Source organism: Rhinopithecus roxellana, chromosome 8 (assembly GCF_007565055.1).
Source record: "Rhinopithecus roxellana isolate Shanxi Qingling chromosome 8, ASM756505v1, whole genome shotgun sequence".
Taxonomy (NCBI): Eukaryota; Metazoa; Chordata; class Mammalia; order Primates; family Cercopithecidae; genus Rhinopithecus; species Rhinopithecus roxellana.
Genome location: NC_044556.1, coordinates 9,896,106 through 9,911,148, shown reverse-complemented (window position 1 = coordinate 9,911,148; position 15,043 = coordinate 9,896,106). Strand labels below are relative to the sequence as shown.

Genomic DNA, 15,043 nt, shown 5'->3' with positions numbered 1-15,043 from the left:
ATGGTGAAAGAACAGTCTCTTTGGTGAATGGTGCTGGGACACCTGGAAAACCACACGCAAAAGAATACTGTTAGACCTCCACCTCACTTCGTATACGAAAGTTCACTCGAAAATGAATCAACTGTCTAAGCATAAGGACTACAACTATGAAATGGGTGTAAATAAACACGGGGCAAATCTTCACGACCTCAGATTAGGCAATGGAGTCACAGATTTTACACCAAAGGTGTGAGTGACAAGAAGAAACAGATTAATAGAACGTCATAAACATTTAAAACGTTCATGCAACAAGGGACATTATCAGGGCTGGGTGTGGCAGCTCACGCCTGTAATCCCAGCCAGTTGGGAGGCTGGGGTGGGAGAACTGCTTGAGCCCAGGAAGTCAGGGTTACAGTGAACCAAGATCACATCACTGCACTCCAGCCTGGGCAACAGAGTGAGACGCTGCTGAAAAAACAGACATTATGAAGAATGTAAAAAAAAAAAAACCTATAAAAGGGGATAAGATATTTGAAATCACATACCCTATAAGAGTTTAATATCCAAAATATATAAAGAACTTCTATAACACAACAACAAAAACAACCTAATTCAAAAATGGGCAACGGGCATTCAAAAATGGGCAACTCACGCCTGTAATCCCAGCACTTTGGGAGGCCAAGGCAGATGGATCACTTGAGGTCGGGAGTTCGAGACCAGCCTCGCAAACATGGCGCAACCCCATCAGTGCTAAAAATACAAAAATTAGCCGGGCGTGGTGGTGGGAGCCTATAATTCCAGCCCCCCTCGGGAGGCTGAGGGAGGAGAATCGCTTGAACCCAAGAGGCAGAGGTTGTAGTGAGCCGTGATAGCGCCACTGCACTCCAGCCTAGCCAACACAGCGAGACTCCGTCTCGGAAAAAAACAAACAAAAATGGGCAATGGATATATCTAGACATTTCCTGAGAAAGAGATACGTGCAGCCAGCAAGCATGTGAAAAGATGTGAAACATCACAGGTCATCAAGGAAATGCAAATAAAAACCTCAACAGTTACAGCTCCACACCCACAAGGATGGCTATAATTTTTAAGAAACAGAAAACAAGCATTGCTGAGGATGTGGAGAAACAGGAACCCTCACACATTGCTGGTGGAACTATGACAGGGTCCAGCCACTGGAAAACAGCTTAGCGGTTCCTCAGAAAGCTAAAGAGAAAACTGTTGTATGAGCCTGCAATTCCATTCCTAGGTGTATACCCCCAGAGGGACTCAAAACAGGCACTCAAACAAGTACGTGTATACACACACACACACACACACACGTTCACAGCAGCACTATTCCCCATAGCAAATGGGCAGAAACAGCCCAAACATCTATCCACAGATGAATGGATAAACACAGAACGGTACAGCTGTCTGTCATTCTGCATAGATTCCATACTTTTGAATTTACCTCCTCACTGAAGTTCATTTGCAAACCCCAAACCAATACTGTCGGCTTTCACTGTCTTTTGCGGACATGCCCAGAACAGCAAAAAGGTTGAGTTGCCAAGCAAGGCAACGCTGTCCTCTTGCTTGGGAAAAACTTCTTCACAACACACATGTATTGCTTTGCAATCAGATGAGGCCCTCCAAATTCTTTTTCCTTGAGAGAGTGGAGTGATTTTTCTGTAAAAGAACATCTCACCAGCCGGGCGTGGTGGCTCACACCTGTAATCCCAGCACTTTGGGAGGCCAAGGTGGGCAGATCACGACGTCAGGAGATCGAGACCATCCTGGCTAACACGGTGAAACCCTGTCTGCACTAAAAAATACAAAAAAAATTAGCTGGGTGTGGTGGCGGGTGCCCTAAGTCCCAGCTATTGGGGAGCCTGAGGCAGGAGAATGGCGTGAACCCAGGAGGCGGAGCTTGCAGTGAGCCAAGATCACACCACTGCACTCCAGTCTGGGAGACAGAGCGAAACTACATCTTAAGAAAAAGAACATCCTACCAACAGGTCAAACAAAATGCAGCCTCAGTTAAGTTCTAGTGCCTAACACTGCATAAAGCACAATCCCTTCATTTTACAGGCGATGCCATATTCAAGGTCAAGTGCCCTCACTGAGAAAGCCACACACTTATACAAGAATAGAGCTGTCTGAGAAAGCACATTCTCTGCTCTGGTCTTAGAGCCACACTCACCGGAGAAGCCAAACAACATCTTTTTCATTGCAGGAACCCTCAACCTCCTTTGGGCCCTCCGAGGTCTGAGGCTCCCTTTCTCCACTGAACTTTCTTGCCCAGATTGACTGGAAGGAGCCGATATCATTTCAACAACAAACGGATGAAATGTCCGCTGTGCCGGGCCCCGGGTCAAGCGCTGCACCTGCTGTCTCCCTCTTAATCTTCCTGACGCCTGAGAAGCGGATGCAGCCAGAAACCCCATCTTATGGACAGACAAACTGAGGCCCAGAGGAGTGACCTACCCATGGTGACACAGTCAGGCTATGAGACTGAACCCTGGCGTGTCCACCTCCAAACTGTGGTCTCTGCAGCTCTCTCCCTACCCTGTCCAGACACACCAGCGCCTCCCCAAACCCACCCCGTCACCAACCTCTGTTTACTCCTTCCACTTTCCCGACCTCCCACTGAGGAGTAGGCCGTGGCTAACCACCGAACACAAGCCCTGGCTACAGCAGGTAGAAAAACCGCTAGCAAACCCATGCACTATGACCTTGTCCCCAGTCATGTTCCGAATCCTGCAGCCATGAAGCACTCCTATCCCTGGCGTCATCAAGCACTATCATGCTTCTAGGTCATGCCTGTCTCAGGCAACGGGTGTGTCCTTACAAAGAGCTGGTTCCAGTCCTAGCTCTGCCAACTTCTGGGGCTTGACCAAGTGACTCGGGATCCAGGATCTCCTCCGCCTGTGGATGGCACACACACCCCTACCACTGTGAGGAGGACCTGCATTCCCCGACCGTGCCGTGGGGCCACCGGTACTCCCGGTGCAGGACCCTCTACAACCACCCCAGGAAGAGAAGGTTCCCAGGCAATGGGGCACATAGCACACTGAAGCAGCTGGCTTCTGTCCTGAGAGAGAGGGAGCGCTGCGATTCTCAGCACAGCCACACGGCTTCTGCAGGAATTATTCAGACAAATAAACACCAAGAAACATGACTTAAAAAAAAAAAGAAAGAAAAAACAGAAAAACTGGCCATCCTCCAAAAGGGCTCAATGAAAGCACATGCTGAGATTTGAAAAACCTGCTACATCTAAAATGGGAGAATTTTACTATATGTAAATTATACCTCGATAAACCAGACTTAAAGAAAACATACTGGCCGGGCGCGGTGGCTCACGCCTGTAATCCCAGCACTCCGGGAGGCCGAGGTGGGCAGATCACGAGGTCAAGAGATCAAGACCATCCTGGCTAACACAGTGAAACCCAGTCTCTACTAAAAACACAAAAAATTAGCTGGGCGTGGTGGCGGGCGCCTGTAGTCCCAGCTACTCAGGAGGCTGAGGCAAGAGAATGGCATGAACCCGGGAGGCGGAGCTTGTAGTGAGCCGAGATCACACCACTGCACTCCAGTCTGGGCGACAGAACGAGACTCCATCTCAAAAAAAAAAAAAAAAAAGAAAAGAAAAAGAAAACAATTTAACCCAACGATGTCACCATGGGCTGCCGGAAGTACACATGCTCCTGCCGAAGGGCACCGAGGGAGCTGGCACTGCGCTTGGGGCCTTTCAGAGGAACCAGGCAACAAGTGCTAGAGAGGAACATGGGGTCCCATGCCCCCCGTGCAACCACACGCCCCCACACCCTAAATGAAGCCCCCAGGATCCCGAAAGAGCAGGCAGGGATCCAGAGAGGGCTCTCTGTCCTCTTGACACCCCTACATAGGAGAGGATGCTGGGCCCAGCAGTAACAATCCTACGGCCAAAGGGTCCCCCGCTTCCTTTCTCTACAGGGGCAGGATGCAAGGGTGGAGCCTCAGGAACTCAGGACAGAAACAGTCCTGGAGTCTGCATTTCAGACTCAGTTGAGAGCTGCAGGACACATCAGGTGGGGCCACCTGAGCAGCAGCCACTCAGGGTCCCTGCTGCGTTGCGCACGGCGGCACCACATAGTGTGGGTTTCTGCCACATTTGGGAGCGGCCAGCCTGCATCTCGCCTGAAGGTGTCCCTACTGAGCAAGGATGACAAGCAGCAAACAGCACTGGCCAGGCCCTGCCCCACCTGCCACCAAATCCATGGGCAGCCCACGGCGGAGCCAGGCAGCAGTCGTAGCCCCTTGCCTGAGGGCGCTGGGCAGTAGAATGGATGCCACCAGTCCCCAGGTGGCTGAAGGCTGTGTCAGGGACCAGACAGGTGTCTGGGAACACAGAAAACCTCACTGAGCTTGGGCACAGTGGCACGTGCCTGTAGTCCCAGCTACTTGGGAGGCTGAGGTGGGAGGATCGCTTGAGCCTGGGAGGCTGAGGATGGAGTGAGCTATGATTGCACCACTGCACTCCAGTCTGGGCAACAGAGCAAGACCTTGTCTCTAAAAACAAAAAAAAAGCCTTGCTGGCCCAAAATGCTTCTGAACCTCAGAGGACTTTAATCTAAGTCATCCCAGAGGCGAGCTTAAACTGCCCACACAGACGGTGGCCTCACAAGCCAGCCGCTAGAACACCAGTGCCTGGGCTGCGGAGCACCTTCCACGGACAGGCTTGAGCAATCCCCTCAACCGCCCCAAGAGGGGGCTGCTGTTCTCATTCCCCTTCCGCACGCTCACGGGATGGAGCTGGGGAGACTGGGAGCCCAGGGATACACCTGGCAGGGGGGTGGCCCCACAGGCCCAAGGGCCGGGACCACCCACCCCACAGATGGCCCACTTGCAGGCAGGTTCGGCTCTTCTCCCATTGGGGCCTCAATTCCAGCAAAGCCTCAGAATGACCTAGGTTTCTGTGAACTGGACCCGGGTGAGGTCTTGCATCTGAAATTGGCCAAGGTGCACCGGCTGAAATGTCACCCGGCTCCCAGGAGGGCCGCATGCCAAATGCCTCTCCTCAAGGCCCTTAGTGCCAGGGGGTTTGTGGAAAAGTAGAACGGCAGCCATGCGGCCCGGCACAGCCAGGTACAAACCAGGGACTCAGTAACCAAGTGGGGCGGCATCCACAGGCCTCCCAGGGACAACTCCTGCCCCAGCGCTGCCTCCATGCCAGTCCAGCTGCACTTGTGGGAAAGCAGCCGGCGGTCGACAAGCCACGAGCCAGGAAATGTCACCGCTGGCCCTGTGGTGACGCCTGGGAGAAGGAGCAGAGGCAGGCTCTGAGTTGTTTTAATTATTAGGCCAAAAAAAAAAAAAAGGTGAAAAACTACAGATGAAGGAAAATGGAAACAAAATCCCCTGCACTCCCACCACCCAGATGACGCGGATGACCCGCGCTATCATTCTGGATAGAGATAACTCCTTTTTCCTTTAAGTTTTATATATGTAGCTTGCTTCATTAATTCTGAAGCTCATCAAAGATTCTGCCTAGAAGACGCACCGTAATCGGACCGTAATCAGATATTTAAGCTATTTCTCGATCTCAGTCAGTACACATGGCCCGGATATTAACCCTCTAGGACCGTCAAGGAAGCTGGTCCTGACAGGGGATGTCACTGCTGGCACATTTTCTAGGCAACTGGACAGGAGGTGGCCCAGCAGCTCCCCGAGAGCAGCAGACCAAGGGGCATGCCCACCTGCTGTCACGAACCCACCTGTGTCCTGGCCCCTGATGTCCCCGGGAATGGAGATGGCGACCAGCACTCCCCGCAGCCCTCACTGGAACGCCTGTGCATGGGCAGCGGCCAGGTCTCCGGCCTGTTTTGTGAACTGGTGGCACCCGGAGCAGAGGTCCCCACAGAGAGGCAACCTGCTTGCTCCCCTCAGGGATCCTACCTTGTTTTTGAAGTGCACCTCGATGGGCATGATGAAGCCAGCGTACCCCGACTCCTCTACTTTGTAGGGGGGCTCCTTGCACACTAAAAAGAAAAGGAAGAAATACACCCGTCAGCTTCCTGCCTGTTTCAGGCCCGGTCGCCAGTGGCAGTACTGCACCCCTCAACCCCACCACCTCCTCACAGGGGCTTGGCTGGCCTCGCAGGGGGAGGCTTTTCAGTCGGTTGAGCCCCTGTGACAGGGTTGACTTCCACGGCAAAGTGATCTTAGGCATAAAACAGCAGGGAAGAGAAGGAGAAAGGAGACTTGGCCACCGGTGTGGTCAGCAGAGAGTGAGAGGGAACATTAGCCTGTCATTGGGGCCCTTGCTCCTGCAGAGGACGAGGAGGCTGAGGCCAGAGAAGGCTGCACAAGTTGACCAACTCAGGTCGATGTCGGTAAGTGTGGCCTGGGTGAGGCGTAAAACCCAGCAGGCAGGGCCATACACTCTACTGTCACCACCTCCAGCATGGGGGCTGGGCACCTGCTGTGCCACAGATGCATGCACTGAGAGATGGGGGAGCCCCAGGCGGCTGGGACCCTCCTCCTGGGTTCCAGTTTAGCACCTAATAAAAGCATTCCAAAGTGGCGTGAACAAAACCCCACTGAACCCAGAGATTAAAAAAGATTAAAAAAAAAAAAAAAAAAAAAAAAAAAGGCTGGACATAGTGGCTCACACCTGTAATCCCAGCACTTTGGGAGGCTGAGGCGGGCAGATCACTTGAGGTCAGGAGTTCGACACCAGCCTGGTCAACATGGTGAAATCCTGTCTCTACTAAAAATACAAAAATTAGCCAGGCGTGGTGGCAGGCACCTGTAATCCCAGCTACATGGGAGGCTGGGTCAGGAGAATCACTTGAACCCAGGAGGCAGAGGTTGCAGTGAGCCAAGATGTGCGATCTATACATGTGCGATCTATACTACACTCCAGCCTGGGCGACAGAGTGAGAATACGTTTCCAAAACAAACAAGCAAACAAAAACTAGGCTTAGTGCCTCATGCTTGTAATCCCAGCACTCTAGGAAGCTGAGGCAGGAGAATCACTTGAACCCAGGGGTTTGAGGCCATCCTGGGCAACACAGTGAGACCCTATCTCTATAAGAAATGAGCCAGGCATGGTGGCGTGTGCCTCTGGTCTCAGGGGCTACTCGGGGGGGCTGAGGCAGGTCGTTTGATCCAGGAGGTATGATCGTGCCACTGCACTCCAGCTTGGGTGACAGAGCAAGACCATGTCTCAAAAAAAAAAAAAAAAAAAAACTGAAATGAACAAACAGCAAAATATATGTAAAATAATCTCCTATAATCTCATCCCCCAGAATAAACCATCAATGTTTTGACCCATATGTTGTTACTAGGAAAGCACCATGGAAGCAGTGTCTTCTCACTTTAAGAAAAAATCTAGAGCCATAGAGATCAAATCCCGCATCCCTCGCTTCCCCCTCCAGATGCAACTACGCCTGGGAGACAAGAAAAAATCCTGGCCACTGTGTGTCGGCTTTTTCCCCACTTTACTGAGGTCTGGTTGACAGGTTAAGAAGCTGCATATATTTAATGCCCACCTCTAGATGAGTCTGGGGACATGTGTACATCTGTGAAACCATCACCACCACCAAGGCCGTGAACATATCCATCACCTCCCAAAGTTTCCTTTTGCTCTCTCTCACTGTTTTTGTCTTTGAAGACCATTTAGTTGCCCTCTTAGCAATTTCAGTGTATGCTACAGTATTGTCAGCTATCGGGACTCTGCTATACAGCAGATAAAGAACTTACCTTGCAAAACTGAACAACGGTACCTTCTGACTATCACCTCCCCGTCCCCCAGCCCCTGGCAGCCACCCTCCTACTCTCGGCTTCTCTGAGTGTGACTGTTGTAACTGCTGGACGTGTGTGCGATCATGCAGTCTCTGTCTTCTGGCTCTGGCTTTCTTTGTTTGCTTGTTTGTTTTTCTGAGACGGAGTCTCGCTCTCACCCTGGCTGAAGTACAATGGCACGATCTCGGCTCACTGCAACCTTCGTCTCCTGGGTTCAAGCGATTCTCCTGCCTCAGCCTCCCCAGTAACTGCGCCCAGTCAGTCTGGCTTCTTTCACTTAGCATAATGCTCATTGCTAAAAATCTTCATACACACATATTTGCACTAGTAAGGTAATTCTTAAGTGGGTCAGAAATTGCTAGAAAACTGGCTGGGCATGGTGGCTCACGTCTGTAATCCCAGAACTTTGGGAGGCCGAGGTGGGCGATCATCTGTAGTTTATCACCCAGGCGGAGGCAGGATTGCTTGAATCCAGCAAACAACATCTATCAGTAGGGTAGGTTTGGCGTGATGACCTGGGAACCTCAAAAACAGGGCTGACTGGACAGCCTTGAACAGGGCCCCTGCATACATGCCACGTCTGTGCAAGGCTTGCTCAACTGGACCGAGGTGGGCACAGCCTCCCCAGAGACCAACGGTAGCCCTGGCTGCCCTGCTGGGAGCTCTGAACACCACTGCCTGACATCAGGGTCTGTACACGAATCAAAAACACACTCCCAAACAACAGTAGAGACGACATCCACTCCATTCACTCATTCACGCCACCACTGTCTGTGTCAGACAGAGTCAGAGGCTGGGATGATCAAAGAGACCAAGAAGATGCCCCTGACTGGCCGGGTGGCTCATGCCTGTAATCCCAACACTTTGAGAGGCCGAGGCGGGCGAATCACGAGGTCAGGAGTTCCAAACCAGCCTGACTGACATGGGGACACCCCGTCTCTACTACAAATAGAAAAATTAGCCGGATGTGGTGATGCACACCTGTAATCCCAGTTACTGAGGAGGCTGAGACAGGAGAATCGCTTGAATCCGGGAGGCAAAGACTGCAGTGAGCCGAGATCGCACCACTGCACTCCAGCCTGGGCGACAGAGCAAGACTCCATCTCAAAAAGAAAAAAAAAAAAAAAAAAAGAAGATGCCCCTGGCCTTCAGTGCTTACTCCCGGGGGAGTCATCGCCCTCAGACCAACACTCGCCCCGTGGTGAGGAGCAGCCCCGCCTGCAGGGCACTCTGGCTCTACAGGGAGCACCTGCAGCCTGAGGGAGGCCGGCCCGGGCGCCTGCGCCCCAGCGTCCATTCCACTCTCCTTCCCGCTCCTCTGACATCCTGCCAGGATGCTGGACAGGGGACCTCCAGTGATGAGGCCCACCCCACACCAACCCCCTCCACACACCAATCCCCCCGCCACCTTCTCCTGCAACTCGCCACTCAGGACCCAGCTGCCCACCACTGGCCCTAGACCCCAGTCCACTGCAATCCTCTCCGGAGGCTCACCTGAGGCCAAGTGCTAACAAGTCCACCCCAAAGCCCCTCTGGAATTCGGCCCTGCCCCGGTGCCATGCCTTTCACATCCAGCCTCAGGCTCCTTCCTAGGCACCTTCTGCACTGGGAATGATCAATCCTCTGACTGCAAACCCGACTGTGCCCACGGAGGGAGGGCTCCCCACTGTCCTACACAACCCGCAAGGTGCCTTCCGCCTCAGCTCTGCGCAGCCCAGCACCAGATCCCACGATCCAGCCACACTGAGCCTCTCGAATCCCCAGCTCACTTCCTCTGGGACCCCTGCTCTGAGCTCCCACAGGCTCCCCGGTGTGTGTCCTGTACCCCTCAACCGCAGGACTTCTGTGCTCACTTTGCCTGTCTCCCTCCATCCCCACCTCTAGACGGTAAGCTCCATCTCACTGACTGTGACATCCCCAGGGCCTGAAATGGAACCTAACACTTCCTTTCGGAAGCATCTCATATCCCTTAAACACTGCCAAGCTGGTCTAAAGTGTAGCAGGGGGCCGGGCGCAGTGGCTCACGCCTGTAATCCCAGCACTTTGGGAGGTTGAGGCAAGTGGATCACTTGCGGCCAGTTCGAGACCAGCCTGGTCAACATGATGAAAGCCCGTCTCTAACAAAAACACAAAAATTAGCTGGGCATGGTGGCGCATGCCTGTGATCCCAGCTACTCGGGAAGCTGAGGCAGGATAATCGCTTGAACCCGGGAGGCAGAGGTTGCAGTAAGCGAAGATTGTACCACTGCACTCCAGTCTGGGTAACGGAGTGAGACTCCATTAAAAAAATTAATAAATAAATAAAGTGCAGTATGGGGCCATGCACCTGAAAACTTAATCTGAACCTGGGAAAGAAAGTGGAGGCAGAACAGAGGAAGGGTGGCCTGTCCCCAGCGGAGGAGGCGCGGGCATGGGCAGTGGCCTGGGATTTGCTCTCAGACTCCACCCATGCCCCGTCCTCTCCCCACCCACCCATAGTCTGAATCCCACCCAGCCACAAAGGCCCACAGCAGGGCCACCTCCTTCGAGAAACAGACCCCATGTCCCTCGGCCTCTGACTTCCAGGTCACATGCTTCCCAAATCTACTGTCACATCTTATCTCATGGTCCCCACCCCTTCAAGGAAGGAATCCTGTCCTGTGACGGGTACTCGAAACCTGGAGAACTTCTATCCCCCCAGACAGTGCCAAGAGGGACGGCAGTCGGCCAAGCGCCGGGGACAGTCTTCAGTCTAACTGGGGAGACCAGGGAGACGCGCCGGCCCACTCTCCCGCCTCAGAGCCCACAGGAATCAAGAGGACAGGAATAAGGCCGTGAGAGCGAAGGCAGGAGGGAAGGGATTTGAGCCACCTGCGAGTTTCTAGAAGGCAGAAGTTGGACGAGGACACGCTGGGCAAGGGGCAGGATGAGGAGGCGACGGCTCAGAGTCTGCTATGGGGGCGCCGTAGGGCAGGGACAGCCACTGGTGCCAGAAGGCTGAAGGTCCTGGACTGGCTGAGCAGAAAGCCGGAGTGAGGATGAAAGCTGGGAGAGGGAAAGGGAGCACGGTGGGGGAGGAGGGTGGGAGCAAGGGAGTGAGGGCCTGGGCTTCTCCCTGGGGTGACAGCAATGTTTTGGAATTAGACAGCGGTGATGGAATCAGTGGTCATGGCCTCACAACTATGTGAATATACTGAAAATGCTAACTGTACACACCACAAGAATGAATTTTATGATGTGTAAATGTTATCTCCATAAAGCGGTTATTAAAAAAAACAAAAGGGCAAACTGAAAGGCTGTGCTGGGGACGGGAGCCCTGGGATCCCTCCCTCCTGCCCATCCCCTTTCCCGCCCATCGCCCTCCCCGCGCCCTCCCCCCGCCCAGGAAGTTTCAGGTTTCCCTCTGGGAAAACTGAGATGACTCCGTGTCTCAAGGAGCCAGCGATCTGGGGGAAGCTGAAGCTCGCAGCGTGGAAACCAGACCCCAAGGAAGGCCTTACTCGTTAGGAAATCAGGAGGCCTGTGAGCCTTCAGGTCTGTGGATTAGCGGAACCCACCCTCCCAGCACAGAATGCTCAAGAGCTCCCGCCAGGAGGAAAGAGCCCGAGGAAACAAATAATTTGGAGACCCCAGAGAGCTTGACAAAAAGAAAGTAAAAAAAAAAATGAAAACCGAGAGTCAATGTCCTCAGATTCAAGGAGATATACTTCCAACAACAAAAAAAATAAGATATTTCTAAGAGGGAAAATGACAGCCAGGCACCACAGCTCACATCCGTAATCCCAGGCACTCTGGGAGGCCGAGGTGGGAGGATCACTTGACACCAGGAGTTCAAGGCCGACCTGGACAACAGTCTCTACTAAAAATACAAAAAATTAGCCAGGCGTGGTGATGCGCACCTGTCAGCCCAGCTACTCGGGAGGCTGAGGCACGAGAATCACTTGCACCTGGGCAGCCGAGGTTGCCATGAGCCAAGACAGTGCCACTGCCCTCCAGGTGACTGAGCAAGACTCAGTTTAAAAAAAGGAAAAAAGAAAACAAGAAATAAAATGAGGATCCCAAAAAGAAGAAAAGAGAGGAAATAAACAGATGGAAGGAAATTGTCAAATAAATAGAAGGAAACTTTCAGAGCTAAAATGAAGGACACTCAAATGTCACAAAACATAGTGAACAGTAGCAAAAAAAAAAAAAAAAAAAAAAAGATATCATAAAGCAAACGTCCTAAAAACATCCTAAATGTTTCCACAGAAAAAAACAGGTCACGTGTAATGGGATGAGGACCAAATGGCATCAGATTTTCCAGAAGATACTAACACAACGCCTTCACAGCGCTAAGTGATATGTGCTCCCAAAACATTTGGGAGCAGGAGTGTTGTAAATTCGGGATTTTTCAGACTTTGGAATATTCACATTCCACTGGTTCAGCATCCCTAACCCGAAAATCCGAAATCCAAAATGCTCCAGTAAGCATTTTCTAAGCATCATGTCAGCACTCAGAAAGTTTTGAATTGACCGGGTGCGGTGGCTCCCGCCTGTAATCCCAGCACTTTGGGAGGCCGAGGGGGGTGCATCACCTGAAGTTAGGGGTTCAAGACCAGCCTGACCAACATGGAGAAACCCCATCCCTAATAAAAATACAAAATTAGCCAGCCAAGGTTGTACATGCCTGTAATCCCAGCTACTCAGGAGGCTGAGGCAGGAGAATCGCTTGAACCTGGGAGGCAGGGGTTGTGGTGAGCCAAGATTGCGCCATTGCACTCCGGCCTGGGCAACAAGAGCGAAACTCCGTCTCAACAACAACAAAAAAAGTTTTGGATCTTGGCCAGGCACGGTGGCTCATGCCTGTAATCCCAGCATTTTGGGAGGCCACAGCCGGCGGATCATGAGGTGAAGAGATTGAGATCATCCTGACCTACATGGTGAAACCCCGTCTCTCCTAAAAATACAAAAATTAGCCAGGCGTGTTGGTGGGGGCTTGTAGTCCTAGCTACTCAGGAGGCTGAGGCAGGAGAATCGCTTGAACCGGGGAAGTGGAGGTTGCAGTGAGCCAAGAATGCGCCACTGCACTCCAGCCTGGACGACAGAGTGAGACTCCGTTTCAAAAAAAGTTTTGGATCTTGAGCCGGGCATGGTGGCTCATGACTGTAATCCCAGCATTTTGGGAGGCCAAGGTGGGAAGATTTTAAGCCCAAGAGTCCAAGACCAACTTGGGGAACATGGTGAAATCCTGTCTCTACAAAAAATAAAAAAGCTGGGCATGGTGGTGGGCCAGTAGTCTCAGCTACTTGGAAGGTTGAGGCAGGAGGACTGCTTGAGCCCAAAGGTTGAGGCTGCAGCGAGCTGTGATCGCAACACTGCACTCCAGTCTGGGTGGGTGGCAGAGCGAGATTCTGTTTCCAAAAAAAAAAAAAAAAAGTTTCGGATTTCGGATTTTCAGCTTAGGGATTCTCGATCTGTAATTCGCAAACCACAAAATTACACCCAACCAACCATTCCACTGTGAGAAGATAATAATGGCATTTTCTTTTTTTTTTTTTTTTTTGAGACGGAGTCTCGCTCTGCCGCCCAGGCTGGAGTGCTGTGGCCGCATCTCAGCTCACTGCAAGCTCCGCCTCCCAGGTTCACGCCATTCTCCTGCCTCAGCCTCCCGAGTAGCTGGGACTACAGGCGACCGCCACCTCGCCTGGCTAATTTTTTTATTTTTTAGTAGAGATGGGGTTTCACCATGTTAGCCAGGATGGTCTCAATCTCCTGACCTTGTGATCCGCCCGTCTCGGCCTCCCAAAGTGCTGGAATTACAGGCTTGAGCCACTGCGCCCGGCCCAATAATGGCATTTTCAAACATGCTAGGACTCAAAGGGTTTACTGCCCACATGTCTGTCTGTCTTTTTTTTTTTTGAGACAGAGTTTCTCTCTGTCACCCAGGCTAGAGTGCAGTGGCACGATCTCGGCTCACTGAAACCTCTGCCTCCCAGGTTCAAGCGATTTTCCTGCCTCAGCCTCCCGAGTAGCTGGGATTACGGCGCCTGCCACCGCCCCTGGCTAAATTTTTGTAACTTCAGTAGAGATGGGGTTTCGCCATGTTGGCTAGACTGGTCTTGAACTCCTGACCTCAGGTGATCCACCTGCCTCGGCCTCCCAAAGTTCTGGGATTACAGGCGTGAGCCACTGAGCCTGGCCAGAAATGTCTTAAGTAATTAATCTCTTGGGATATTACTTGAGAAACTGCTCTACCAAAACGAGAAAATAAATCAAAACGAGAAAATAAACCAAAACATAGGCCAATAAACAAACCCCCTCAGGGGAACAGGAGAGAAAAGGCCCAGGGTGGTGGCTAAAGGGGTGGCTGGAGAACAGTCCACTGTAATCAGAGAAGGAAGGCACAGAGAACCAGCATGAAGCACCCAGCCAGAAAAGCCAAGAGAGGCGGCTCACACCTGTAATCCCAGCTACTCCTGAATCAGAGGTGGGAGGATGGCTTGAGCCCAAGGAGCTGGAGTCCAGTCTGGGCAACAACATAGCGACATCCCATCTCTAAAAGAATTTTTTTTTTTTTTTTTGAGACATAGTTCGCTCTGTCGCCCAGGCTGGAGTGCACTGGCATGATCTCGGCTCACTGCAACCTCCGCCTCCTGGGTTCAAGCGACTCTGCTGCCTCAGCCTCCTAAGTAGCTGGGACTACAGGCATGAGCCACCACAGCCAGCTAATTTTTTTGTATTTTTAGTAGAGACAGAGTTTCAGCATATTGGCCAGACTGGTCTTGAACTCTTGACCTCAGGTGATCCACCCGTCTCGGCCTCCCAAAGTGCTGGGATTACACGCATGAGCCACCACGCCCAGCCAAAAAATTAAAAAAAAAAAAAAAAAAAAAAAGCCACAGAATAAATGAAATGATTGAGAGAATGGGGGAAAATGAAGGTATTGATAAAGACACAACACAAAAAGGAGAAGTAAGGGGGGATTCCAAAAGTCACAGACCACATGTGAAGCAAGCTAAAACAGGGCCAAATTTTAACCAAAAATGACCAAAAAGAACCCGTCTGCCATGGACCTGACTTGGAGCCTCCTCCCTGGAGTGGCCCAGAGTTCGGGAAACGGAAAACAGAGGCCGAATGAAGTCCTGCCGTCCCAACCGGCCTGACAGTGGCGGCGTCAAACACGTCAACGCTGCCTACTGCTAGTTCCCAACTCTTACAGTCAATCTAGAACCGGGGAGTGAAGGTCTTGGTCTTCATCCACAAGCTTAACAACATCCAGTGTAGCCTCAAAAGGAGGGGTGCAGCAGGGTCAAAAAAAGACAGGGTACTGGCGGCCTTG

General features: G+C 52.0%; 1 protein-coding gene across 2 annotated transcripts in view; it reads right to left on the bottom strand.

Annotated features, from left to right (window-relative positions):
• Window positions 1-15,043, bottom strand: part of MLLT1 (MLLT1 super elongation complex subunit) — a 72,526-nt gene that overhangs the window by 45,366 nt on the left and 12,117 nt on the right. For both annotated transcript variants that reach the window (XM_030936112.1, XM_030936113.1), the window contains exon 3: window positions 5,896-5,978. In XM_030936112.1, coding sequence (XP_030791972.1) covers window positions 5,896-5,978 — 83 coding nt within the window. The remainder of the gene's footprint in view (window positions 1-5,895; window positions 5,979-15,043) is intronic.